The sequence below is a fragment of the Podarcis melisellensis genome (genome assembly GCF_964234715.1).
Source record: "Podarcis melisellensis genome assembly, chromosome: 15".
NCBI classification, from domain to species: Eukaryota; Metazoa; Chordata; class Lepidosauria; order Squamata; family Lacertidae; genus Podarcis; species Podarcis melisellensis.
In genome coordinates, this window is record NC_138532.1 from 16,247,459 (window position 1) to 16,275,317 (window position 27,859).

The following is a 27,859-nucleotide window of genomic DNA, read 5'->3' on the forward strand; positions in this document are numbered from 1 at the left end:
TGGTCATGTCTCTCCCCTGCCTGCCAAAAGACAGGCGGAAATAAGAGTGCATGCAGCAGCCACACTTGTGTTTCCAAGGGATCTTGAGAAAAGATCTAGTTGGCCTGAACCCTGGCAAAGCCCATAGAGCTGAGAAAGGAAATGGGAAAAAGCTGCACTCTTCCCAACTTCCTGCTTCCGGTTGGTGTACTTTTCAAGGGAGGGAAACTGAGCCATTCTTCATATTATGATAGCCGTGGGGGTACAGGGGCTCCGAGGCTTCATGGGTGCTGGGGGGAGACCTCAAGGTTTAGGGCAGTAAAATAACTTCCCTAGTTTTCAAGGAAGCTGCTTAATTTGCATGACCCAGGAGCATAGCTGTCAACCGTCCCTTATTTGGCGGGAAACTCCCTTATCCCAGCGCCGTGTCCCGCTGCTGTCCCTTATTGATGATGTCCCTTAAATTTTCCGGGTTTCAAAGGAAGCAACTCCTCTCCCTCCCTGCCAGCCAGGGAGGAGGGAGGCTCCAACTATGTTGCTTGGCTGCCCAGCCCGGCCCCCTCCGGCCTCCTCTCACCAGCCTCGGCCCCCAGGAGCCTTGGGCCCTTCCGCCGCCATCCTCCTCGCAGCCGCTGAACTGAGCATCTCTGCCTGGGGCCTCCTCTCTGCCCACCGCCGCCCCTGCTAGGCCGTACTGTGGCTGTGCTGCCGAAGGACCCAGATGAGATGGGCAGCCTGGCGCGGCCTATGAATTGCTGAGGAGCCTTGAGAGGAGAGCGAAGGCAACCATAGAGAAAGCAGTTGAGAGAGAGGAGGCGGAGGTGCGGGCAGGTGTTCCAAGGGCTAACCATAGAGGGGGAAAGCGGAGGAAGGACCACAAGCGCTTCTCCCATAGATTTGTAGTAGTAGACAAGCATAGATGGTCTGATCTGCGGGTTTACTTCGGGCGCTATTCCCCCCCCCCTTCCTCCCATCCCACCTGATGGAACTGATACAGAAAAGATACAGAACTACAGCAGCATCTTCGCAGCTTGGACTTCGTTTTGCGTGAAGAGTGGTTGCTGCTTGTAGTTATTTAATTGCAGTGTTTCATCAGCTGGTGTCTTGAGCAGCAACCTCTGGAAACGAATTATCTCTCCCAAATTATCTGGTCCCTTTGAACTTCATATTTCAGCTGGTTGACTAAAATCACTTACGGTATTTTGGCTGCTTGATCCCTTATTTTTGAGGCTGCTGGTCCCTTATTTTCAAATCTGTAAGTTGACAGCTATGCCCAGGAGGCTGGGCAGTGAGCTGGGGTAGCTTTCCCTGTGCATTTTGGAGGAGGGGAGTTTGGAGAGGCACCTCCAAGCAGAAAATGCAGGGAGGGAGTAACCCTGGCCAATGTGAAGATCCTTGCAGCTATTGAGGGAAACCAGCACACCAGAGTCTCATGTTCAAGGCTAGGAGGTTATTAAAGTGTGCATTTTTTCCTTGTTGCTGTGTTTTCCCTCTCAACACTGAAAGGGAAGTTCCCAAGAGGACTGCCACTCTTTGGCCACTTTTCTCTGCCTTTCATAGAATTGTAGAGTTGGAAGGGACGCTAAAGATCATTGCCCCCCCTCCCTGCAGTGCAGGAATATGCATCCGTCCCACACGGGGATCAAACCTGCGACCTTGGTGTTATCAGCACCATGCTCTAGCCAACAGAGCAATGAAGCAAATAGCTTCTCTGGGTGCTTTGGCAACGGATCAGCCTGCCTTCCTAAAGGGCTCAGCCTACACCTGCTGGCTTTAGCACTTTGCCCAGAAGCAGGGAAGCCCCAGGGGCCAGACTGAGGCAGTAGCTAAAATGAGGAGGAAATGGATTCTTTAGGGAGTTTGCCCTTCTACTCCCGGCATTATAACTGCAGCAACAGAAAGGCGCAGCTCCAGATACACAGCCAAGAAAACAGCCTAAAAAAAAGAGTCATTGTTTTTAATGGATGAACAACAACAAAGTACAAAATGGGTGAGAGGCACACTCCCCTCCACCACTTACGTAGAGGTCTTACTTATGTGCAAGTTTCAGCCACGTTCAAATATGCATCAGGGACAAGGATTTCCATTGCCAGGGCTTCAATATCCCCTCTCCCCTCCTGCCCTTGGCTTTGTGAATGGCCACTTCCTCAGCTTTGCAAGGGGCAAAAGCAGCAAAGCAGCAAGCATGCAAGGGACTGGCACTTGGCGTGGAGATGAAGCAAGCAGAATGCTTGGGGGGGGGGGCTGTTGCCATGTCGCAACCTTGTAAGAATCCTCCTGCTCTCAGGTAGTAACTTCTGGGGCAGAGTTAAGGTGATTTTGAAAGGTTCTCCCAAAAAATTCCCAGTTGGCGGCCGTTGCTGCCCCTGCGGCATGATTCGTCGGCGTGGCATTGGGGCTCTTTGTGCAGGAGCTGCAGGGCCAGTTCTGCTAGGGGGTGGGGAGGGTTGCATCCTGCTTAGCTGATGATCTGTCGGGGTCGGCCATAGCCTGTCATGCCTGCCTGCGAGGCACCCTGGTTGGAGCCCATTTGTAGACCGATCACGTTCTTGCCCTCTTTCAGCTGACTGTCTGAGAAGTCCCGCCGGTTCTCCTGGGCTTTCCTGCAAGAAAAAAGAGAGGAAAACAGGGTCAGCAATCTCACTTCTTGCAGTACTCGCCACTAAGGTTGGGTGATATATTGGCCCAAAGTGGTTTGAAGTCCATATCGTGGTATCGATTTCTCATATATATATATATCATTATGCATGCGTGTGGAACGCAAAAATCACAGTGTGGGGGATAGCGTGAAGCTAGCCAATGTTTCTCTCAATTCCTGCAGCCCCTATTAACTCTGACAAATGCTGGAGATGTGGGAGTAAAAATGTGAACTTAGTACATATGATGATTAACTGCCCAAAGTTAAGATCATTTTGGTGCGAGGTGAGGATATATATAGCAAGAGTAATAAAAAAATGTTATTTAGGGGAATTTAATTTAATTCTAAATTATATACCGGAAATGTGGGAGTTTACAAGGGGTAAAAAAAATATGGATGTACCGTGCCATATTTGAAGCAAAAAACAACTTGTTTTGATGAATTGGAAGAGCTGCAAAAAGATTCCATTGAGCACATGGATTGACAATATGGACAGACTAGCCACATACGAATGAATTGCATGTCGACGCAAATTAAGAATGGATAAAAATGAAGAAATCTGGAAGGAATACTTAAGTGATAAGGCGGACAGTGGTGGGAAGTAGGGAGAGGAGAGGTGGGGAAATATTGTTAAAATGGTGTAGTTATAGGTATATCAGTACTCAAATCTGAATTGTTAAATTGTGTTATTAGTGTTATTGTGGTTTTTGTTGTATGTGGTTTTTGGTGGTTTGTATTGAAAAAATGATTAAATATTTTTTTTATAAAAAAAAAAACAACTCTGCAGGAGGCAGCAAATCACAAGACAAATCACCGGCAAAAATCATGATGCAGGGAAAATCGTGAAGCCAGCCAGTACCTCTACATAGCTCCATCCTTGTTTCAGACGTCACGATACATTGGTATATCATCATGTTTAGCTGGTGATGTATCCCAGTGTTGAAAACCAGATATTGCCCAGCCCTACTCATCATCCCCCAAATCACTATCCTGCCCCCTGAGTTTTTTATTTCTTTGTTTGTTGGAACATTAACACAAATTCTGCATCTAAATTGATGTCTATTGCTCAGGAATCCCTTTTCGTGCAGAAATCCGGCTGCCAAAGGATGAGTTTCCGCATTATAGCACTGGGGATTTGGAAATGGAAGCATTCACTAGGTGAATGCTATAGTCATGGCAAGTTGAACTGAATTTGAGTTCCATGACCCTTGTGAGAATACTGTCCAAGTCTGAATGGGCAGAATGCCTCTTAATACCCTTTCCTAGGGGTAGGGGTAGATTGGGGTTCAGGGCAGCTGTTGCACTCAGATCCTGCTTGTGGCCTCCAACTGGGACACGAGAACAAGATCCCTTTGGGCCTGATCCACCTGCTGCTCTTCTTGGCTCCACTTCTTAGAGAGGCTCAGATGCCACTTACTTCATGAACCAGGAAGGGTCTCCACGATACTGTCCATCGTTCTTAGTCACAGCAAGGCTGCCCAAGGCCATCAGCGTCCTCTGAACTGCGGCCATGTCCTTCGCTAGGATGAGAGAGAAGGTGATTATTCTTAGTTTGGGCTGAGTCAAGGCACCAATGGCGTTCTCAAGAGCCACAACTCACTAGCACGTTGTCTCTGTTCTTAGGGATGGGAAAGCTTGAGTCATAGTAGCCCTAACTGAGCTGGACGGGCCAAGGATCTGGTTCTGCTCCAGGCAGCTTCCTAGGCTCAGGAAGTAAACCAGGTGTGCAGAGCCCTTGGTCCTCCAAATGTTGCTGAACTACAACTCCCACCACCTGTGGCCACGGATTATGCCTGCGGTGGCTTATAGGAGTTGTAGTTCATCAACATCTGGCAGGTCAAAGGTTCCAGGCAGCAAATCCCAAAATCTGTTACTTCAAATGCTAAGTGTCTTTTGCCTGGCTTGAAATGCGTCCTTGAACTCGGATCGTGCCTGTGGCTTGTCTGGGTGGAGGACAGAGAGGGGTGCATGGGAGTTTGCATAGAAGCTAACCTACTGTACCAGCTTCATGTCCATTGCTCCACCCACTTTTGCCTCTGGCCCCGCCCACTACTGTCATGTACCCCGCCCCCCAAGGTTGTCCAGAAGGGAACTGGAAATGGCTCCCCATCTCTTGAGGTCCAGGCAGCTTCTACCTAGACAGAGCTTGAACCTAGAAAGCCAATATTCTTCTAGCAAATGTTCAGCCAGGTAGAATATTCCAAAGGAGGGGCAAGAAATGTTAGCAGAGGTCTGAATCTGAATGGGCTCTAGATGGTTGGACTGCACTGGGTTCAAGTCCTGCCTTGCTTTTGCACTGTCTTGGAGATGCCACTGCCTGCCTCTCTGAGTGTTCACTATACAATGACAGTTTACTTTGCATTATTGCCATGAAGGCAAACGTCATGCCAATTTTACAGGGGAGAGGCCAAGAGGCATTTTCACACTCATTCCCTTCCACTTTTTGTGAGCTCTCTGTTGCCTGCTCATTGCCATCTGCCTCAGAAGGCGTTCCTCATCTTCTCACCTTCAAACAGATCGACCGTCTGAAAAATGTCCGTCTTCACCACGCCGTAGTCCTCTGCCGCCTTCAGGAACTGGGCTATCTGCTCCATCTGCTTGAAGACCATGCTAGGAGGAGTATCGGGGATCTTCACAGGCTTGGAAGCACAAAGACTGTTGATCAACTTGCCTAGGATCTGCCAGAGGAAGCAAAGGGAGCCACAGTCACTCAAGGGCTTCGACCATCACATATCACTGGAAACCCCAGGGCTGGCCCTACCATTAGACAGAATGAGGCAGCCACCTCAGGTGGCAGGTGCCGGAAGGGAGGCAGAAGTGGATTCCCCCCAGCTCTTCTTTGTGACCCCCCACCAGCTATTTCCCTCTGTTGGAGGACAGAGCCGTGCATACCAAACAGTTTATCCTGAGTCCCCTAAACCAGCCTGATAGCTCTGGAAGAGTCAGCTGCCAATCCAGTTGGCTTTTGGATGAGGAGTGTGTGAATGTGAGTGTGTATGATCTCTGCCTGGATAGCTCATTTGGTTAGAGCATGGTGCTGATAATGCCAAGGTTACAGGTTCGATCCCCATACGGGGCAGCTGCATGTTAATGCATTGCAGAGAGTTGGACTAGGTGATCCTCAACGTCCCTTCCAACTCTATCATGCTATGATCTCAGGTGGCAAAATGTATTGGGAAACCCCATAAGAGAGACCGGGGTCTCCCCTATTTCAGAGAGTGACAATGCCAAGAAGCAAGCTTTGTAAGACCTCACACATAATCCTGGGTGAGTGCATGTGTGGTTGGCTGGTTTGATTTGACAGACTGGTTTCCTCCTGGCTCAAGGAATCATTTGCGTTTGCAAACCTTGGAGCAGGTCAAAAGTGCAGCTGCCAAAGTGGCCAAACAGAACGGGCCCCGGGATATGGCCTGAAGGCCCAGGAAGCCACCCTCTTACTGAAGCTAAGCAGGCCTAGGTATGATCAGGGCTTTGGTAGGCGAGTGCCTGGGCACAAATCACGCTGCCTTCAGAGATGGATTTAGGGGAGCGCGACTGGTTTGGTCACCATGGGAGAGGAGCCTCAGGGGCGCTGCTGGAGATGCAGCAATTATGATTTCAAACGGAGTGTGAGGGGGCCACTGAAATTTGAGACCCCAAAGCCCGCCACTGCTGCCTTGGGCTCCACGATGGGAAAATGGTGGGCTGCAATTGTAAGAAACCGATGGACTGATGGAAGCTGCCTGCATCCCAGGGCTTTCACAGGCCTGGAATCTTCCCCCCCCCCATTTAACCTGGGAACCCCGCGATCAAATAGTGGTGGGTGAGGGGCTCACAAGATTAGTTGGGCAGTTTAAGAAAATACTCTTGATGCCCCAAATCACTGTTTCCTTTGCCATTACACCACGCAGTCCACAGCTGAGCCCCGAATTCAGGGAGACAAAGAGACAAGCAGGGGGATGTTCAGTGCTTACAATGCCATTCTCCAGCCAGACCTGAAAGCCCAGCCTGCCACGTTCGGGGCGTCCCACATCTGCCCCACACTGGAGCACAATCCACTCCACCAGTCGCTCTTCCAATTCATCATCGTATTTCTTCTCAATCTTGGCCTGGACATCCCTGCTCAGGCCAAAGGAAGGTCCTTTGTTTTTGTTTGCCATGCTTGTTGGAGAAGGAGGAGGAAAACCTGGGAAGACAGAAAGAGAGGTGGGCAGGGAGGTGAGGTTGGCTCAGAGAAGCTGGGAAGTGGGTTCTGGGAGAATGGCAGATGCCGGGAGAATCCTGTCCTGTAGGAATGAAACCACGACAGACGAGTAGTAGGTGTCATGTGAGAGGCGTCTGCCGGGGGAAGCCCCGGGAACTCTCTTTTATTGATTATTACAAACATTGCCACAGGTGTGCTTGTGGCTGATTGGTTGATACAAACACAAAGCAACTTGTTGCTGATTGGTTAACATAAGTACAAGGCGGGAATTACATATAAACATTAATCACTAATAGATTAAAGGCTGGGAAACGGGGCTGGAACTAGATAGGCATGAAGACCTCCTTATTAAACTTTCACTAGTGATTGATAATGCATTCATCTGTAGATGTGGTCAACTATGCATTAAGAACAGGTCAGAGTACGAACTCAATGTGAACTGAACATTCTGGGGTGGTGAGGGAATGTTTTGGTGTTTGGAACAGGTTTGTACAGTGTGTGCAGAAGCAGAGAAAAGCTTATGAGTGAGACTTCCCAGAATGCCAGAGAAAAGAAGCAAGAAGTGAGACTTCCCATAATGCCGCAGTTATGTGCAGGAACAGAATTTCCCTCCATCTCCCCCTTTCTTTTCTTGTTTGCGAGGCGTTCTGGGTGAATAAGACAAAAATATTTTGGGATACGTGGTTTGCCAGCGCATGCCCAAAATAAGTTCTCCAGGGAGGATGGGACAAAAAATACTACGAGATACGTGGTTTGCCAATGCATGCTCGAAATAAATCTGCCCATATCTCCCCTTTGGTTTACTGTTGGTGTTGCCATTTCGCAAAGTAAGCAGCAAGGATTTTATTGGGTGGCTGAGGGGGAGAGAGAAGCCGAGAGAAAAGACTTATGAGGCCAGGAATGCATTGGAGAAAGCAACATAGTAAAATTAATATACATATTATGACAATGGCATATTGAAAGAGATTACGAAGCCAAGTAAGGTTTGGCAGCCAAGCGGTAAGCCACTGGGTAAAAGAATCCCAGAGGCCAGGAAATCCAACGTCCTGTTTGATGTGATGTGTGAGATTTTGCAAATGAGAAATCTGTTTTTGAAAAGCCTTAGAATTGTCAGTAATATTAAAACAGCACATGTCATCCACTTGTTCGCATCCATAATGATGAAGCATCAGTAGATAATGGATAGCAGCGCGGTTCTGCAGAAGACCATGCTGGAGTTCACTCTGCTCTTTATTCAAAAGGTGAAGGGCTTGTGAGGGAAAGTTCAGAGCTTTTGCTGCAGAGCAAGCTAAAGAATTAATATTCCTGCTATTCCGTACAGCCAGTCCAGGGACTCCTAAAAGAGAGACAGCTAGAGAAATATATTCAGATCTGCCAGGGAGAGAGACAGAATCATCACAATCATTACTCAATTCTACAGAGTGTCAATATCGAGAGCGGGATAAATGATGCTTCTTGGGTAAAATGATGGACAAACGGCTTAAACAGCAAGGTGTACCATGGCTGATATTTGCCAGAATATAATTGAATGTATAGCCTGGGCACGACCAGAACCAGGGTTCAGGCAGTTCTGTATATTTATATATATATGAAATATTTACATAATTAGAGCAATTAAAATTATTATCCTTGCCCATTTTCACACAGTTGGTTTTTGTGCAATTGGCCATACGGGCACAAGTTGCATTAGATGAGGCCACGTATGGGGTTAACAAATCAATTGCCAGAGATGGGCGTCGACGCAATTGGTTACCCCAGTGATGGTAACCGGAATAACCAAGGGTGCAAAGAGAATCATTTTGGGGTAGGAATGAATAAAACCAGGTATCATTTTGCATATCAAAAGGGTCATGGCAAACAGGGATAAGGCAAGAGCCAAGGATTTCACCTATTGATACCTGTTGAGTTAGGCAAAAGGAAGAAACATTGAGGGGTTTTGCAAAAGATTCCCACACATTTATTGGTGTGGAATCACCGCTGTTAAGAGCGGAAGCAGAGAGGGGCAAAAACAAAACACTTAAAATGAGCACTATCATGGAATTTATATTAAGGCATGAAATGAGGCACAGAAGCAAATTATCATTTCCCACTTTTCTTTTCTTTTTGACGAAGATGGGGGTATTATCCATCAGGGGGTCTGCATTGTTTAGCAAAATGACCTGGGCGCTTACAGTTGAAGCAGCTGCCTGTTGGCTTATTGCCAGCTTGGATGGCACCGGCAAGCAAAGACATCGCATGGCTCTGACTGCCAATTTCTGCACAGGTTTGAATCATTTCGGCCAGGTCGTATTTAGGGCGATTAATGATTGACTGCAAAGCCTTCTTACAGTCGGTGTTTGCATTTTCAAAAGCCAATTTCTTCAACAATTCATTTTGGGCTGTAATGTTATCAGCCTGCCTAGTGACTGATTCTTTCAATCTATCTATAAATTGATGGTAGGGCTCCGAATGTTGTTGCTTAATATTAACAAAGGAGCTCAGTGGTTGCCCTGAGACAGGGACTTTCCGAAAGGCGCGTTGCACACAGGTCGCGGTGCAACTGAAATGCAAAGGTGTCAATGTCGCCTGGGCTGTTATATCATCATACGGACCAGTGCCATAAAGTTGATTGGCTGTATGCTGTGGATCAGACAGGGCTACAGCACTATGCTTAAATTCACTTTCAAAAACTACATACTGTGCTGGAGATAAAAGCATGCGCATCAAATCTTTCCAATCTTGGGGTAGCATTGTGTAACCATTTGCTATCCCCTCCAGCATCCCTATCACATAGGAGGATATTAAGCCAGAATCAGCAATGGCTCTTCTTAATTCTCTCATTACAGAATAAGGAAGTGTCTCATACAACACCTGTTGTTGAGCAGTTCCAGGGTTTGTATAGGTGATAGGGAAAGCAGATGGCATTTCACCAGCCCATTCAGACTCTTCCTCTAAGGACAGGAGCCCTTTTTGCCTAGCTAAAGAAAGCGCAGCGCGCACAGCTCCTGGAGGAGAGCACGCAGGGGCTGTGGCAGGCGAAGGAGGGATGGGGGGGGGTGCAGGCTGAGACGGTTGAGACGCAGGGAGGGGTTGGCCGGGCTGCGAAGGAGAAGGAGGCAAAAGCTTTGGATAAGGTGGGGGATTGTCTGCTACAGCTAGAAGAGCAGGGGCCGAAGGAGACGCCTGGGGTCCTAATTTAGCAACAGCATCTGCACATTTCTGCCAGGTGAGCAGACAATGAATCGGAGCCCTCAGTTCTGCGAAGAGGGTCTTTCCGATCTTTTGCCAAGTCTCTACTTCCAAAGAACCAGTCTCTGGATAGGAAGGGCACTGGCAAGCAATCTCGCATAGCAAATATTCAATTTCTTTTAAGGAAATATGAACACCCACCACCCGCTGTCTAACCAGATAAAGCAATTCTTCAGCATGCTCTTTTTGGAATTTACCGTATTTTTCACTCTATAACACGCACCTGACCATAACACGCACATCGTTTTTAGAGGAGGAAAACAAGGGAAAAAACATTCTGAATGAAACAGTGGATGTATCATTTTTGTGCTTCATGCTGTGGCCACAGACATGTGATCTGATGGTTAATTTGGGGTGACCCAATGCAAAAATCCTGAGAATTCCTGTGGATCCATGCTTTGTAACCACATTTTGCAACATTGCAGCCCCAGGCAACAGTGGGTGCGTGATTTTTTTGGTGCAGGCTGTAGCCATGAACATGCTATGTGCTCTGATGGTGAATTTGGGGTGACCCAATGCAAAGATCCTGAGAATCCATGTGGATCCATGCTTTTTAACCACGTTTTTGCACCATTGCAGCCCCAGGCAACAGTGGGTGCGTGATTTTGGGGGGGCAGGCTGTAGCCATGGACATGCTATGTGATCTGATGGTGAATTTGGGGTGACCCAATGCAAAGATCCTGAGGATCCATGTGGATCTATGCTTTGTAACCACATTTTAAGTGGGGAGCGAAGGAAAAACAAAGAAGGGACATGCGAGGGGTGTGCAGAGAAGCAGCTGGCTAAGAATGCAGGAGAGGGATTTAACGGGAGGGAGGAAAGAAAGGCAAAAGTTTCCCCCCACCCAAGCCAGCCGTATCTCTCTCTCTCTCTCTCTCTCCCTCCCTCCCTCCCTCCCCCCCTCCCCCTCTCTCTCCCCCCCCTCTCTCTCCCTCTCCCCCAGCAGCACCGGAGCACAGAGTGGAATTAGAAGGAATTCTGCTTTCCCCTCTGCTTGCCTGGAGGGGAGGGGCTTTCCCTGCTCTTTGTTCCGTTCCAGCAAACACAGCAACGAAACAGAGGAGGGTGGGCAGTAAGACCCTGAGGCAGAATGCAGGAAAGCAGCCGCTTCCTCTTTTCAGGTTTCCCCTCTCCGTGAAGCGCGATTTGATTTTTGCCTGATTTTTCGGCTCCAGGGACCACACATTCGCTCTATAACACGCACAGACATTTCCCCTTCCTTTTTAGGAGAAAAAATCTGCGTGTTATAGAGGGAAAAATACGGTAGTCAATCCCCCCCCCCATACTCACGAATTAGCGCGCTGAGACTTTTCCAGTCGAGTGAAGTATGAGGGCTGGCTACGCAAGGGATCTGGCACGTAGGCGATCACCAGATGTAGGAATGAAGCCACAACAGACGAGTAGTAGGTGTCATGTGAGAGGCGTCTGCCGGGGAAAGCCCCGGGAACTCTCTTTTATTGATTATTACAAACATTGCCACAGGTGTGCTTGTGGCTGATTGGTTGATACAAACACAAAGCAACTTGTTGCTGATTGGGTAACATAAGTACAAGGCGGAAATTACATATAAACATTAATCACCAATAGATTAAAGGCTGGGAAACGGGGCTGGAACTAGACAGGCATGAAGACTTCCTTATTAAACTTTCACTAGTGATTGATAATGCATTCATCTGTAGATGTGGTCAACTATGCATTAAGAACAGGTCAGAGTACGAACTCAATGTGAACTGAACATTCTGGGGTGGTGAGGGAATGTCTTGGTGTTTGGAACAGGTTTGTACAGTGTGTGCAGAAGCAGAGAAAAGCTTATGAGTGAGACTTCCCAGAATGCCAGAGAAAAGAAGCAAGAAGCGAGACTTCCCATAATGCCGCAGTTATGTGCAGGAACAGAATTTCCCTTCACTGCCCCCCTGCCCCACAGAGCAAAACACGGAGAGCAGCTGGGGTCAGGAGCATGGGAATGTGACCAGCAAGATAGGCAGCACCCTCTGCATCCCAGAGGGATCTGAATTAAGAACCATTCCCATTTCCCCATCTGTGTACATTTGTGGGTGATGGGTAAAAAGGTAAAGGGACCCCTGACCATTAGGTCCAGTCGTGGCCGACTCTGGGGTTGCGGCACCCATCTCGCTTTATTGGCCGAGGGAGCCAGCGTACAGCTTCCGGGTCATGTGGCCAGCATGACCAAGCCGCTTCTGGTGAACCAGAGCAGCGCACGGAAACGCCGTTTACCTTCCCGCCAGAGTGGTACCTATTTATCTACTTGCACTTTGACGTGCTTTCGATCTGCTAGGTTGGCAGGAGCAGGGACCGAACAACGAGAGCTCACCCTGTCATGGGGATTTGAACTGCCGACCTTCTGATCGACAAGTCCTAGTCTCTGTGGTTTAACCCACAGCACCACCTGCATCCCGGGTGATGGGTAGAGATGCATAAACTTTATTTCTGACTGCAGAGAAAAGCCCAAAGAACAGATAAGGTAGGGTTGCCATATCTCAAAAGCAAAAAAGAGGACAGGTCGAGACACTGCCAGCCCCTTTCCTTGGCTTGGGCTGGCAGCGGTTGCAGTATGCAGAGGGGCCTGAGCCCAAGCCATGTGCAACCCCCCCCAAAAAATAAAACTAACCCCCCCAAAAAAACCCTGGACATTTGCATGTCCAGATGGGCGAGGTACAAATAATAAATTGTTGTTGTTGTTGTTGTTCTGGGAGGTGGCGAGTTCCCCTCTTGCCCCCTGTCTGTGTGTTCCCACAAGCCTCTCGCTCGCTAGTCTCTCCTGCCAATGCCTCTCCGTTGCAGGGGACGAGACCCTGGGGGCTGGTGTGCTGAAGCACTGGCAGCTGACTCTGTACGGATCCTCGTGGGCCCTTGCCGAGATCAAGGAGCGACAGAGGTAAGGATGGTGAGATTTGGGGCAGAGGCACGAGCATCAGAGAGGCTAGGAGGGGGCCAGGCCTGACAATTCGACTCCAAATTTCTATCTCAGCTAAGGCTGGGTGATAGCTAGTTTTCAACGTCACAATATAAATCACCAGCTAAACATCACAATATAACAATATTGTCACGATGTCTGAAATAAGGATGGAGCTATGTAGAGGCATTGGCTGGCTTCACGGTTTCCCCCACATTGTGATTTTTGCATAGTCACAAACATCATGCTTCACAATATATTGCCACTATCGTGATATGGACTTCAAACCGGTTTTGGGTGATGCGTCAATATATCACCCAGCCCTAGTCTCAGTCAGGAGCAAGAGGATGCCCAGTTAAAAAGCTCTTGTAGCTCCTCTGTCCCCACTGGAAAGGATTCCCCCTGATCAATTTCATGTGTTCAGTGACTCCACTACAAAACAAACTCAAGGCGGCTTACAAGGCAGATAAATACTTCTGTTCTGGGCCTGGCCTGGTTACCCTAACTGGGAGGGGGAAGTAATTTTTCTTAGGTCAGACTAGCAATGACCCGAAGGGTGTTTTTTGGCTTTCACTCTCCCCCCCCCCCTTGTGATATGGGGCTTGGCTAGCTAGCATGAGCCACCTTGGATGATTTTGTCTGGTGGCTTTTGCACTACCTTCACGCTCGGAGGCCACGTGTGGCCGGGAGCGCTGCCGTTTCACTCAGATTGTCCTTAAAGGACTTCTGGTTGGGCCCTGTCAGAACAGGAACCTGGAAAAAATGGCCGGGGCCGGGGGGAGGCTTTGGCCAGAGAGGGAAGACCACAGGAACCTGCCTTAAAAATCTGGCTGAAGGGAAGAAAGGGAAAATCGCCCCCCTGCCTGTTGGGTGTAATTCAGAAAAGGCTGTTTCTCCCGCAGGCTGGTTGAAGAGGCCATGAGTGGGCGATACCTGGACAGCGATTTTTCCTTGCCCTGCCCACCAGGCCTGCAGATCCCTGAGCAGGAGCCTTACACCATCACCACCAACACCCTCAAGGTAATGGACACCTGCCTGTCGCAGGATCCTCAACAGGCAGTGGAGGGAGAAAGAATAATAGAATTGTTGAATTGGAAGCAGTCTCACAAGGTTCATCCAATCCAAACCCTCTGCAATGCAAGATTTTTTCACCCAATGTGGAGAATCAAACCCACAACCCTAGGATTGAGAGTCTCAAGCCCTACCTACTGAGCTAGTGAGGGGCAGGGGCTTGGGCGGTGACGTAGTGATAGTCAGCACAACAGGGCCACTGTGGGTTTGGTCAGTGGAATAATGGGGTCCCTTTTTGATTGGTTTAGAGCAGACAAGCCCTGGAACATGTGTGTTCAGTGAGGTTTATCTCAGCCTTGTGGGTCATCGGCTAATTGGTGGGGAGGGTGGCTAGACTAGGGTGGTGGAAGTGGCAAATTTTGACATGCAGGGCCTCATCATGTCAGCTCCCCCTAGCCATGGACCTCAGGGAGCGCTCAGCTTGGTTAGGTTCCGCCGACAGGCTCAGAATAATTTCAGGGTGGCAAAGGGTGGTCTGCCAGAGGTTGGCGTGTTGGACTTCAGCTGGCAAGACCACATTCACCCACTGCCTCTCTGGCCAGCCGTGAAGTTCACTGGGTGATACTGGGCCAGCCATAGACCGAGTCTCCAAGGCTACTGAATGCCAGGATTGTGGCCCAAGCCAAGCCAGACATGACTTCCACTCCCTTTCTAGCAAAGCTTATTCTGCTGGCAGATTCTGTGCCACTTGGGTGAAAAACCACCCAAGCACTCCCCCCCCCCCAATATTTTCCACTGCTCACAAGACCATAGGAACTTTGAACTCCTGTTTCAGCCAGGATGCCCTCCTCTCCCTGGTTTCCCTCATTCCAGGTCTGTTGTCTTTTGCGAAGGTTTCTTTACTCCGTGCCAGTTCTGACGACCCCTCTCTCTCCCCTCCTGACCTCCCAGACCCTGATGCTGCTGGGCTGCTTTGCTGTCTTCTGGACCTTCTATTACATGCTGGAGGTGTTCCTGATGCGCCACAGCGTGACCTTTGACCTGGCCGCCTGCGGCAACGCCATGGCCTGCCCGTGGTCCTCGGAAGGCAGGACAGCCAAGAGCCTGGAGGATGGGCTAGAGATGGAGGAGACCGTCCCCCTGTATGGAGGGAAGGAGCTGGAGCCGGAGCAGCAGCCATCCTGCCTGGGGGTGGAGGAGGAGGCAAGAGTGGCAGGCGGAGCTGCGGGCACCCCAAGACCATCGGCAGGGAGAGGCTTGCTGAACCTCCCGGAGCAAGAGCAGGCTACCTCACCCGGGGTTTACTGACTGCTGGCACAGAGCCCTGGACACGCAAACTGAACCAGCGCTTTCCCTGGGTTTGGCACACAACGAGGAAGTCCGACCGACGGAATCATCTCTCTGCGGGTAGCCCAGCTTGCCCCTAACCCTGGCCCCTTCTTGCATTTGGGGGCCACTGCCTGTGCCATGGGATTGCCAGGGTGCCTGTGGCTGGCACAGAGGCTGAGCCTTGCCCGCGGGTGGGCAGCCTTATTCAGTGTCTGTGGTGGGGCTGAGATCTGGGGGTGTGCCAAGGGGGTGGGGTGCAGAGGAAGCCTGCCCCTGCAGTGCCCCACAAACTTTGCGGACAGGAGCCTATGGGCTCTCACCAACTCGCTGCCTTATCTTGCTGCCAAATGGCGCAGCAGACCCTGGGCTGGCCGGTGCCCCCTGCCTGCCAGCCTTCTCACACTGTCCCAGTGCCCCCGCCTGTGTCACCTGCTTTGCTGCTGACAAATGTCAAAGAGGAGCAGCTTTTGGGGGCCTTCCTCCACCACTGGAACCCAAAAGGGTATCATTCAATGCACTTCCTTTCTGTACGTATATCCTGACACAGCCGGGATCAGGAGCAGAGCATGGGCAGCTTTCCATGGAGTTGAGGCCTGGGTGGAGGCACTGGCTTGGGACCACGTCAATGAACGAAACAGTCTTTGGTGGCAGCTGCATGAGCCGTTCTCCTGCTGGTGCGGCGGCTTCTGCTTCTGCTGCGACCCCCATCCCATTGGGAAGAAATGACACGTATGTCTTCTGTAGGCAGAAGAAGTGAGGCCTTTGTGCCACTCCCAAAGTCATCCAGCTTTGCAGGGATGGGTGGGTAATTATTATTATTTTCTAAATCAGTTGGGCGTGTTTTTTTTTAATTAACAGCAAAAAGCTTTTCTTTGCAACTTTCCAATAAACCCATTAAAATATGCCTTCTCCTTTTCTGTTGTTTTCTATTCAAGCGACACGTCGGAAATACACATATAAGCTTCACTTCTTATTAAAAATACAGGAAAGGGTGGGTGGGGTATATTAGCAATTTTTGAACTCTGGGTTTTAGAGCAAGAGAAAGGAATATAAATATATTGTATAAGATGAATCCATCAAGTTTTAGGGCGGGGTTGCCAACTGCTTTCAGTATGCTGGCCAATTTTGGATTTATGAGCAGGTGCCAGCCTCACTGGTCATGTCTCTCCCCTGCCTGCCAAAAGACAGGCGGAAATAAGAGTGCATGCAGCAGCCACACTTGTGTTTCCAAGGGATCTTGAGAAAAGATCTAGTTGGCCTGAACCCTGGCAAAGCCCATAGAGCTGAGAAAGGAAATGGGAAAAAGCGGCACTCTTCCCAACTTCCTGCTTCCGGTTGGTGTACTTTTCAAGGGAGGGAAACTGAGCCATTCTTCATGGGTGCTGGGGGGAGACCTCAAGGTTTAGGGCAGTAAAATAACTTCCCTAGTTTTCAAGGAAGCTGCTTAATTTGCATGACCCAGGAGCATAGCTGTCAACCGTCCCTTATTTGGCAGGAAACTCCCTTATCCCAGCGCCTTGTCCCGCTGCTGTCCCTTATTGATGATGTCCCTTAAATTTTCCGGGTTTCAAAGGAAGCAACTCCTCTCCCTCCCTCCCTCCCTGCCAGCCAGGGAGGAGGGAGGCTCCAACTATGTTGCTTGGCTGCCCGTCCCGTCCCCCTCCGGCCTCCTCTCACCAGCCTCGGCCTCCGGGAGCCTTGGGCCCTTCCGCCGCCATCCTCCTCGCAGCCGCCGAACTGAGCATCTCTGCCTGGGGCCTCCCCTCTGCCCGCCGCCGCTCCTGCTAGGCCGTACTGTGGGTGTGCTGCCGAAGGACCCAGATGAGATGGGCAGCCTGGCGCAGCCTATGAATTGCTGAGGAGCCTTGAGAGGAGAGCGAAGGCAACCATAGAGAAAGCAGTTGAGAGAGAGGAGGCGGAGGTGCGGGCAGGTGTTCCAAGGGCTAACCATAGAGGGGGAAAGCGGAGGAAGAACCACAAGCGCTTCTCCCATAGATTTGTAGTAGTAGACAAGCATAGATGGTCTGATCTGCGGGTTTACTTCGGGCGCTATTCCCCCCCCCTTCTCCCCTTCCCGCCTGATGGAACTGATACAGAAAAGATACAGAACTGCAGCAGCATCTTCGCAGCTTGGACTTCGTTTTGCGTGAAAAGTGGTTGCTGCTTGTAGTTATTTAATTGCAGTGTTTCATCAGCTGGTGTCTTGAGCAGCAACCTCTGGAAACGAAGGGCTAAAAACCGGTGCTGCTCTCCCAAATTATCTGGTCCCTTTGAACTTCATATTTCAGCTGGTTGACTAAAATCACTTACGGTATTTTGGCTGCTTGATCCCTTATTTTTGAGGCTGCTGGTCCCTTATTTTCAAATCTGTAAGTTGACAGCTATGCCCAGGAGGCTGGGCAGTGAGCTGGGGTAGCTTTCCCTGTGCATTTTGGAGGAGGGGAGTTTGGAGAGGCACCTCCAAGCAGAAAATGCAGGGAGGGAGTAACCCTGGCCAATGTGAAGATCCTTGCAGCTATTGAGGGAAACCAGCACACCAGAGTCTCATGTTCAAGGCTAGGAGGTTATTAAAGTGCATTTTTTCCTTGTTGCTGTGTTTTCCCTCTCAACACTGAAAGGGAAGTTCCCAAGAGGACTGCCACTCTTTGGCCACTTTTCTCTGCCTTTCATAGAATTGTAGAGTTGGAAGGGACGCTAAGGATCATCGGGGCCCCCCCTGCAATGCAGGAATATGCAGCCGTCCCCCACGGGGATCAAACCTGCGACCTTGGTGTTATCAGCACCATGCTCTAGCCAACAGAGCGATGAAGCAAATAGCTTCTCTGGGTGCTTTGGCAACAGCTCGGCCTGCCTTCCTAAAGGGCTCAGCCTACACCTGCTAGCTTTAGCACTTTGCCCAGAAGCAGGGAAGCCCCAGGGGCCAGACTTTAGGGAGTTTGCCCTTCTACTCCCGGCATTATAACTGCAGCAACAGAAAGGCGCAGCTCCAAATACACAGCCAAGAAAACAGCCTAAAAAAAAGAGTCATTGTTTTTAATGGATGAACAACAACAAAGTACAAAATGGGTGAGAGGCACACTCCCCTCCACCACTTACGTAGAGGTCTTACTTATGTGCAAGTTTCAGCCACGTTCAAATATGCATCAGGGACAAGGATTTCCATTGCCAGGGCTTCAATATCCCCTCTCCCCTCCTGCCCTTGGCTTTGTGAATGGCCACTTCCTCAGCTTTGCAAGGGGCAAAAGCAGCAAAGCAGCGAGCATGCAAGGGACTGGCACTTGGCGTGGAGATGAAGCAAGCAGAATGCTTGGGGGGGGGGCTGTTGCCATGTCGCAACCTTGTAAGAATCCTCCTGCTCCCAGGTAGTAACTTCTGGGGCAGAGTTAAGGTGATTTTGAAAGGTTCTCCCAAAAAATTCCCAGTTGGCGGCCGTTGCTGCCCCTGCGGCATGATTCGTCGGCGTGGCATTGGGGCTCTTTGTGCAGGAGCTGCAGGGCCAGTTCTGCTAGGGGGTGGGGAGGGTTGCATCCTGCTTAGCTGATGATCTGTCGGGGTCGGCCATAGCCTGTCATGCCTGCCTGCGAGGCACCCTGGTTGGAGCCCATTTGTAGACCGATCACGTTCTTGCCCTCTTTCAGCTGACTGTCTGAGAAGTCCCGCCGGTTCTCCTGGGCTTTCCTGCAGGAAAAAAGAGAGGAAAACAGGGTCAGCAATTTCACTTCTTGCAGTCCTCGCCACTAAGGTTGGGTGATATATTGGCCCAAAGTGGTTTGAAGTCCATATCGTGGTATCGGTTTCTCATATATATATCATATATATCATATATATATCATATATATATCATTATGCATGCGTGTGCAACGCAAAAATCACAGTGTGGGGGATAGCGTGAAGCTAGCCAATGTTTCTCTCAATTCCTGCAGCCCCTATTAACTCTGACAAATGCTGGAGATGTGGGAGTAAAAATGCGAACTTAGTACATATGATGATTAACTGCCCAATGTTAAGATCATTGTGGTGCGAGGTGAGGATATATATAGCAAGAGTAATAAAAAAATGTTATTTAGGGGAATTTAATTTAATTCTAAATTATATACCGGAAACGTGGGAGTTTACAAGGGGTAAAAAAAATATGGATGTACCGTGCCATATTTGAAGCAAAAAACAACTTGTTTTGATGAATTGGAAGAGCTGCAAAAAGATTCCATTGAGCACATGGATTGACAATATGGACAGACTAGCCACATACGAACGAATTGCATGTCGACGCAAATTAAGAATGGATAAATATGAAGAAATCTGGAAGGAATACTTAAGTGATAAGGCGGACAGTGGTGGGAAGTAGGGGGAGGAGAGGTGGGGAAATATTGTTAAAATGGTGTAGTTATAGGTATATCAGTACTCAAATCTGAATTGTTAAATTGTGTTATTAGTGTTATTGTGGTTTTTGTTGTATGTGTTTTTTGGTGGTTTGTATTGAAAAAATGATTAAATATTTTTTTTATAAAAAAACAACAACTCCGCAGGAGGCAGCAAATCACAAGACAAACCACCGGCAAAAATCATGATGCAGGGAAAATCGTGAAGCCAGCCAGTACCTCTACATAGCTCCATCCTTGTTTCAGACGTCACGATACATTGGTATATCATCATGTTTAGCTGGTGATGTATCCCAGTGTTGAAAACCAGATATTGCCCAGCCCTACTCATCATCCCCCAAATCACTATCCTGCCCCCTGAGTTTTTTATTTCTTTGTTTGTTGGAACATTAACACAAATTCTGCATCTAAATTGATGTCTATTGCTCAGGAATCCCTTTTCGTGTAGAAATCTGGCTGCCAAAGGATGAGTTTCCGCATTATAGCACTGGGGATTTGGAAATGGAAGCATTCACTAGGTGAATGCTATAGTCATGGCAAGTTGAACTGAATTTGAGTTCCATGACCCTTGTGAGAATACTGTCCAAGTCTGAATGGGCAGAATGCCTCTTAATACCCTTTCCTAGGGGTAGGGGTAGATTGGGGTTCAGGGCAACTGTTGCACTCAGATTCTGCTTGTGGCCTCCAACTGGGACACGAGAACAAGATCCCTTTGGGCCTGATCCACATGCTGCTATTCTTGGCTCCACTCCCCAGAGAGGCTCAGATGCCACTTACTTCATGAACCAGGAAGGGTCTCCACGATACTGTCCATCGTTTTTAGTCACAGCAAGGCTGCCCAAGGCCATCAGCGTCCTCTGAACTGCGGCCATGTCCTTCGCTAGGATGAGAGAGAAGGTGATTATTCTTAGTTTGGGCTGAGTCAAGGCACCAACGATGTTCTCAAGAGCCACAACTCACTAGCACATTGTCTCTGTTCTTAGGGATGGGAAAGCTTGAGTCATAGTAGCCCAAACTGAGCTGGACGGGCCAAGGATCTGGTTCTGCAACAGGCAGCTTCCTAGGCTCAGGAAGTAAACCAGGTGTGCAGAGCCCTTGGTCCTCCAAATGCTAAGTGTCTTTTGCCTGGCTTGAAATGTGTCCTTGAACTCGGATCGTGCCTGTGTCTTATCTGGGTGGAGGACAGAGGGGGGTGCGTGGGAGTTTGCATAGAAGCTGTAGCAGCTTCACGTCCATTGCTCCACCCACGTTTGCCTCTGGCCCCGCCCACTACTGGAATGTAAACCCCTCCCCCAAAATAGTTGGCCAGAAGGGAACTGGAAATGGCTCCCCATCTCTTGGGGTCCCGGCAGCTTCTACCTAGACAGAGCTTGAACCTAGAAAGCCAATATTCCTCCAGCAAATGTTCAGCCAGGTAGAATATTCCAAAGGAGGGGCAAGAAATGTTAGCAGAGGTCTGAATCTGAATGGGCTCTAGATGGTTGGACTGCACTGGGTTCGTGTCCTGCCTTGCTTTTGCACCGTCTGGGAGATGCCGCTGCCTGCCTCTCTGTGTGTTCACTATACAATGACACTTTACTTTGCATTATTGCCATGAAGGCAAACGTCATGCCAATTTTACAGGGGAGAGGCCAAGAGGCATTTTCACACTCATTCCCTTCCACTTTTTCTGAGCTCTCTGTTGCCTTCTCATTGCCACCTGCCTCAGAAGGCCTTCCTCATCTTCTCACCTTCAAACAGATCAACCGTCTGGAAAATATCCGTCTTCACCACGCCGTAGTCCTCTGCCGCCTTCAGGAACTGGGCTATCTGCTCCATCTGCTTGAAGACCATGCTAGGAGGAGTATCGGGGATCTTCACAGGCTTGGAAGCACAAAGACTGTTGATCAACTTGCCTAGGATCTGCCAGAGGAAGCGAAGGGAGCCACAGTCACTCAAGGGCTTCGACCATCACATATCACTGGAAACCCCAGGGCTGGCCCTACCATTAGACAGAATGAGGCAGCCACCTCAGGTGGCAGGTGCCGGAAGGGAGGCAGAAGTGGATTCCCCCCAGCTCTTCTTTGTGACCCCCCACCAGCTATTTCCCTCTGTTGGAGGACAGAGCCGTGCATACCAAACAGTTTATCCTGAGTCCCCTAAACCAGCCTGATAGCTCTGGAAGAGTCAGCTGCCAATCCAGTTGGCTTTTGGATGAGGAGTGTGTGAATGTGAGTGTGTATGATCTCTGCCTGGATAGCTCATTTGGTTAGAGCATGGTGCTGATAATGCCAAGGTTACAGGTTCAATCCCCATACAGGGCAGCTGCATGTTAATGCATTGCAGAGAGTTGGACTAGGTGATCCTCAACGTCCCTTCCAACTCTATCATGCTATGATCTCAGGTGGCAAAATGTATTGGGAAACCCCATAAGAGAGACCGGGGTCTCCCCTATTTCAGAGAGTGACAATGACAAGGAGCAAGCTTTGTAAGACCTCACACATAATCCTGGGTGAGGGCATGTGTGGTTCTCTGGTTTGATTTGACAGACTGGTTTCCTCCTGGCTCAAGGAAGCATTTGTGTTTGCAAACCTTGGAGCAGGTCAAAAGTGTAGCTGCCAAAGTGGCCAAACAGAACGGGCCCCGGGATATGGCCTGAAGGCCCAGGAAGCCACCCTCTTACTGAAGCTAAGCAGGCCTAGGTATGATCAGGGCTTTGGTAGGCGAGTGCCTGGGCACAAATCACGCTGCCTTCAGAGATGGATTTAGGGGAGCGCGACTGGTTTGGTCACCCTGGGAGAGGAGCCTCAGGGGCGCTGCTGGAGATGCTGCAATTATGATTTCGAACGGAGTGTGAGGGGGCCACTGAAATTTGAGACCCCAAAGCCCGCCACTGCTGCCTTGGGCTCCACGATGGGAAAATGGTGGGCTGCAATTGTAAGAAACCGATGGACTGATGGAAGCTGCCTGCATCCCATGGCTTTCACAGGCCTGGAATCTTTGTCCCACCCCCACCCCCCATTTAACCTGGGAACCCCGCGATCAAATAGTGGTGGGTGAGGGGCTCACAAGATTAGTTGGGCAGTTTAAGAGAATGTTCTTCATGCCCTGAGTCACTGTTTCCTTTGCCATTACACCACACAGTCCACAGCTGAGCCCCGAGGTCAGGGAGACAAAGAGACAAACAGTGGGATGTTCAGTGCTTACAATGCCATTCTTCAGCCAGACTTGGAAGCCCAGCCTGCCACGTTCGGGGCGCCCCACATCTGCCCCACACTGGAGCACAACCCACTCCACTAGTCGCTCTTCCAATTCATCATCGTATTTCTTCTCAATCTTGGCCTGGACGTCTCTGCTCAGGCCAAAGGAAGGTCCTTTGTTTGCCATGCTTGTTGGAGAAAGAGGAGGATAACCTGGGAAGACAGAAAGAGAGGTGGGCAGGGAGGTGAGGTTGGGTCAGAGAAGCCGGGAAGTGGGTTCTGGGAGAATGGCAGATGCCAGGAGTGTCCTGCCCCCCTGTCCCTGCCCCACAGAGCAAAACATGGAGAGCAGCTGGGGTCAGGAGCATGGGAATGTGACCAGCAAGATAGGCAGCACCCTCTGCATCCCAGAGGGATCTGAATTAAGAACCATTCCCATTTCCCCATCTGTGTACATTTGTGGGTGATGGGTAAAAAGGTAAAGGGACCCCTGACCATTAGGTCCAGTAGTGGCTGACTCTGGGGTTGGGGCACCCATCTCGCTTTATTGGCCGAGGGAGCCGGCGTACAGCTTCCGGGTCATGTGGCCAGCATGACAAAGCCGCTTCTGGCGAACCAGAGCAGCGCACGGAAATGCCGTTTACCTTCCCACAGGAGTGGTACCTATTTATCTACTTGCACTTTGACGTGCTTTCGATCTGCTAGGTTGGCAGGAGCAGGGACCGAGCAACAAGAGCTCACCCTGTCATGGGGATTTGAACCGCCGACCTTCTGATCGACAAGTCCTAGTCTCTGTGGTTTAACCCACAGCACCACCTGCGTCCCGGGTGATGGGTAGAGATGCATAAACTTTATTTCTGACTGCAGAGAAAAGGCCAAAGAACAGATAAGGTAAGGTTGCCATATCTCAAAAGGTCGAGACACCGCCAGCCCCATTCCTTGGCTTGGGCTGGCAGCGGTTGCAGTATGCAGAGGGGCCTGAGCCCAAGCCACGTGCAACCCCCCCCCCAAATAAAACTAACCCCCCCAAAAACCCCTGGACATTTGCATGTTGGCCCCCCAAAAGATTACATGTCTGGGATTTCCCAGATGTATTGCAACCCTAGATAAGGCATTTGCTCAGCACTTCTGTCCTTTCCACACACACACACTAAAAAACCCCAGCTACATCTGGGAAACTGCCAACACTTTGCTTAGCAACCTTTGCCAGAAAGAGGATGCTACAACAAGGCCACTGTGTAGAAGGCGGAGGCCCAAAGTCCTTGTTTGTAGACCAGCACGACCCAGAGGCTGTTGCCCTCTAGTGCCCTTTGCTCTCCATCTGCCCCAACCCTCTCTTGCTCTCCGGCATCTGATGGGAGGACAAAGGTATGCCAATAGTTTATTCCGAAGTAAAGAAGAGAATCCTCATGGAATCGTCCCGCCAGAAAGCGACTTCCATGCGCACTGGTGCATCATGCACACCAAGACTGGCTGAATGGCTCACACCAAATGCAGACGTTACACATTGTCACATGCAGATGTCACCAAATGTACAAGTTCCACAGCAGGTCTTTTATTCCCAGTATTGAAATGTTCAGGTTCCAAGTAAGTCCGGTCTTGACTGTAAGCCTTGGCTGGTGAGACTGATGCCTCAGAGCCCCACATTAAGTGTTAAATGGAAGCTAGGCCTGGTGGCGAGGCAGTGAGCCTGGGATCTTTTGCTCTGTCGGGCAAGGCGCTGGTGTTCCTGGGCTTGAAAAGCCTGGGACTCGCTGACACTGGAAGTGGGGGTGAAGGAAGGCTGTGCTGGCTCCGAGCTGAGGCTGCGAGCTCTCTTATGCCAGCCAAAATAAGTGTCTATGGTGGGGAACCTGTGGCATCATGTTTGGAGTGTTTGACTAGGACCTGGGAGACCAGAGTTCAAATCCCCACCCTTTAGGTATGACTGTGGGACAGACAGCCTAACTTACCTCACAGGGTTGTGATGATAAAATGTGGAAGGTACCATACATGCCACCTTGACTGCGTTGCAGGAAAGGTGTGAATGTAATGCGGACATAACGCTAAAATCTGCAGCGCGTTTCATGCTGCAGGGCCTTCTCAGTGGTAGTGCCCTCCCTGTGGAACGTCCTCCCATGGGACATCAAGGAGATAAAGAACTATCCAATTTGTAGAAGACATTTGAAGGCAGCTCTGTATCGGGAAGTTTTTAATGTTTTATAAAGTTTCTAATGTTTTGTTAACATTAAGTTTTTAATGTTTTGATGTTTTATTATGTTTTTGTAGTTTGCTGGAAGCCGCCCAGAGTGGCTAGGGAAACCCAGCCAGATGGGCAGGGTACAAATAACAATAACAACAACAACAACAACAACAACAACAACTATATACAGCATGGGTGCCTGGGGTCATCCCGCCTTCAGCGCCCCTTGCTATGGTTCTAGGAATTCCACTAGCACAGGCATCCTGTTGGGAAGACCCTCCAGTCAAGAGGCACAGCCTGGAAGGATGGGCAGTACCTCAACTTTCCCAGTGGTGCTGTCAGCCACAGACCTGGGGGAAGGGAGGTTGGAAAGTAGGGATGGCAAAGATTCCCTGTTCTTCGACACATTTGAGTAACAGCTTCAACCAGCCTTCCTTGTGCCCTGCCCCACCCCAGCAGATCCCAAACCTGTCAAGGTAGGTTGATCCCTACTTTAGTGTTCCCTTCACTTTCTTGAAGTCAAAGCTCCTTGGAGATTAATTCCCTGGGGCAGAGAGATGCTTTTGCAGGTCTTTATTTCCCTGCCTGTTGCCCAGGCTCTGTTTCGCAGCCTCCGTGAAAGCCAAGTTCCACATGGCACACTTCTCCGATGGAGCACAAAATGTACTGCTTGGGAACTGGGGCACGCAAGCATATCCCAAAGGCTTTCCTCACAGTGACCCACAGAAGGCCAGGCTGCGCTGGATGGAAAGAGCCACTCTAGAATATCCAAGGCTGATCTGTTAGAAACAGCCAGAGAAGCTACCAAGGCTAGCATGATGGTCCACTAGCCACATACCTGTGGCCAGCATTGGCTCCCTGGTTGCCCCCCATATATATCACTCTGCTGCTGGTCACACTCTTGGTGCAAAATAGTTTTGAACAAACAAAACACGCTGGGTATGTTTAGCCTAAAAAAGAGGAGACTGAGGGGAGATATGATAGGCATCTTCAAAGATCTCAAGGGCCATCACATGGAAGATGGAGCAAGCTTGTTTTCTCTTGCTCTGGAGGGTTGGAGACAGACCAATGGCTTCAAGTAACAAGAAAGGAGATTCCATCTAAACATCAGGGAGGGAAACAGTAAGAGCTGTTCAGCAGCACAACAGACTCCCTTGGGAGGTTGTGGGCTCTCCTTCCTTGGAAGCTCTTAAGCAGAGATTGGGTGGCCACCTGTCACAGACGCTTTAGTTAAGATTCCTGCATTGTTGGGGGTTGGACTAGATGAAGCTTGAGGTCCCTCTATGATTCTATGTATAGGAAATTGTACAGGAAGCATCAGTGGCAAATAGTGACTTCTGCAGAGGTTCATTCAGAGGGTACCAAAGAAGCAACGATTCTTTTTATGCAACCGACAGGCTCGAAAAATAGCACCAGTCTGTTATCAGATTTGCCTGTGCAAAACAGTGCTTGTTCTACAAGCTGCAGCAAGTTCCCCCAACCAGACCCTTCTGGCTACTTTCCTGCACAAAGTTCAAGAGAACTCAGAGAAGGTGCCTGATCCAGCTGCCCTTCCTTGCTCTGACTCAAGTTCACCCACCCAGCCTGGGCCACAGCCAAGGCAGCGCATACAGAAGCTGTGGATCCCAGCTGGCCAAAGATTGCCTCTTTCTAGTTGGGAATGCTGAACGGACCACAGCAAGGGTCCCTCAGGCTCAGGAGAGCTGCTTTCTTACAGCAGCCGGTCAGATGCCTTCAGGAAGCTCATAAGAAGAGAATTATCCTTCCTTAAAGTTTGCCCATTAGTATACCCTCCAACATTTCTCCAATGAAAATAGGGATGTCCTAGTCCATAAGATTAATAATTTTGTTATTTATACCCCACCCATCTGACTGGGTTGCCCCAGCCACTCTGGGTGGCTTCCAACATGTACAGAAACACAACAAAACATTAAGCATTAGAAAACTTCCCCGTACAGGGCTGCCTGTATAGTTGTACAGTGGTACCTCTGGTTACGTACTTAATTCGTTCCTGGGGTCTGTTCTTAACCTGAAACTGTTCTTAACCTGAAGCACCACTTTAGCTAATGGGACCTCCTGCTGCCATCGTGCCACCGGAGCACGATTTCTACTCTTATCCTGAAGCAAAGTACCCAAGGTACTATTTCTGGGTTAGCGGAGTCTGTAACCTGAAGCGTCTGTCACTTGAAGCATATGTAACCCAAGGAACCACTGTATAGTTGCTCATCTCCTTGGCTTGAGGGTCACTTAGCTACAAGCTTTCTCCAATGAAAATAGGGACGTCCTAAGGAAAAGCGGCACATTCCGGGATTAAATCAGAAACAGGGACGGCTTCTGTAAATCCAGGACTGTCCCTAGGAACAGGGACGCTTGGAGGGTCTGTATTAGCCGCTGCAGATGGAGGACCCATTTAGCCATGGATTGTCTGTGGAGTAGAGTTTGGAATGTATCCATCCCATCGCCTGTTTGCCTTTCTTCCAAGAGCATGTCTGGCTCACTACAGGTGAAGAAGAAACCAGACGCTCCTGGGACGTTCAACTTCTCCATTGCCTGCTTAAGTCATTGGAAATGTGCTGCACTGCCATCAGCATAACCAGCTCAGCAGCTCCTTCATCCCTCTGCCCAGCACCCCCTACACGTTTCCCAAGAACACCTAAAAAGAGGCACTTACAAGGAGCTGCTCTGCGTTGCTCTCCTCCGATGATGCTCTGGCCACGCTCTGCAGCCAGCGGAGGCTGGGACTGGGGCTAAAAGGCTCTTCCAGCTCCTTGACCAGTGACATCATCGCCGGCCCTTCCCCACCAAGCCACCCCCACACCACTCCACTCTCCAGACAC

General features: G+C 49.7%; 4 protein-coding genes across 4 annotated transcripts in view; 1 reads left to right on the forward strand and 3 right to left on the reverse strand.

The window, feature by feature from the left end:
• The window catches only part of LOC309357673 (transgelin-like), a 42,279-nt gene extending 14,491 nt beyond the window's left edge, over window positions 1–27,788 (reverse strand). The window contains exon 1 of the mRNA XM_081890054.1: window positions 27,694–27,788. The gene's annotated coding sequence lies outside the window, so the exon portion shown is untranslated. The remainder of the gene's footprint in view (window positions 1–27,693) is intronic.
• Window positions 1,922–6,782, reverse strand: LOC309357672 (transgelin-like). Its single transcript, XM_081890053.1, has 4 exons — window positions 6,571–6,782; window positions 5,124–5,295; window positions 4,035–4,137; window positions 1,922–2,582 (listed from the first exon to the last, which is right to left on the reverse strand). Exons 1-4 carry the CDS (start codon window positions 6,754–6,756, stop codon window positions 2,438–2,440), a joined length of 606 nt encoding a protein of 201 aa, XP_081746179.1. The 5' UTR covers window positions 6,757–6,782; the 3' UTR covers window positions 1,922–2,437.
• Window positions 12,721–16,184, forward strand: LOC309357687 (proprotein convertase subtilisin/kexin type 7-like). The gene is made up of 3 exons (XM_081890075.1): window positions 12,721–12,924; window positions 13,845–13,962; window positions 14,905–16,184. Exons 2-3 carry the CDS (start codon window positions 13,861–13,863, stop codon window positions 15,259–15,261), a joined length of 459 nt encoding a protein of 152 aa, XP_081746201.1. The 5' UTR covers window positions 12,721–12,924; window positions 13,845–13,860; the 3' UTR covers window positions 15,262–16,184.
• On the reverse strand, window positions 18,301–27,810 carry LOC309357674 (transgelin). Its single transcript, XM_081890055.1, has 5 exons — window positions 27,694–27,810; window positions 22,848–23,053; window positions 21,392–21,563; window positions 20,439–20,541; window positions 18,301–18,960 (listed from the first exon to the last, which is right to left on the reverse strand). Exons 2-5 carry the CDS (start codon window positions 23,025–23,027, stop codon window positions 18,816–18,818), a joined length of 600 nt encoding a protein of 199 aa, XP_081746181.1. The 5' UTR covers window positions 23,028–23,053; window positions 27,694–27,810; the 3' UTR covers window positions 18,301–18,815.
• Between the last annotated feature and the right edge of the window lie 49 nt (window positions 27,811–27,859).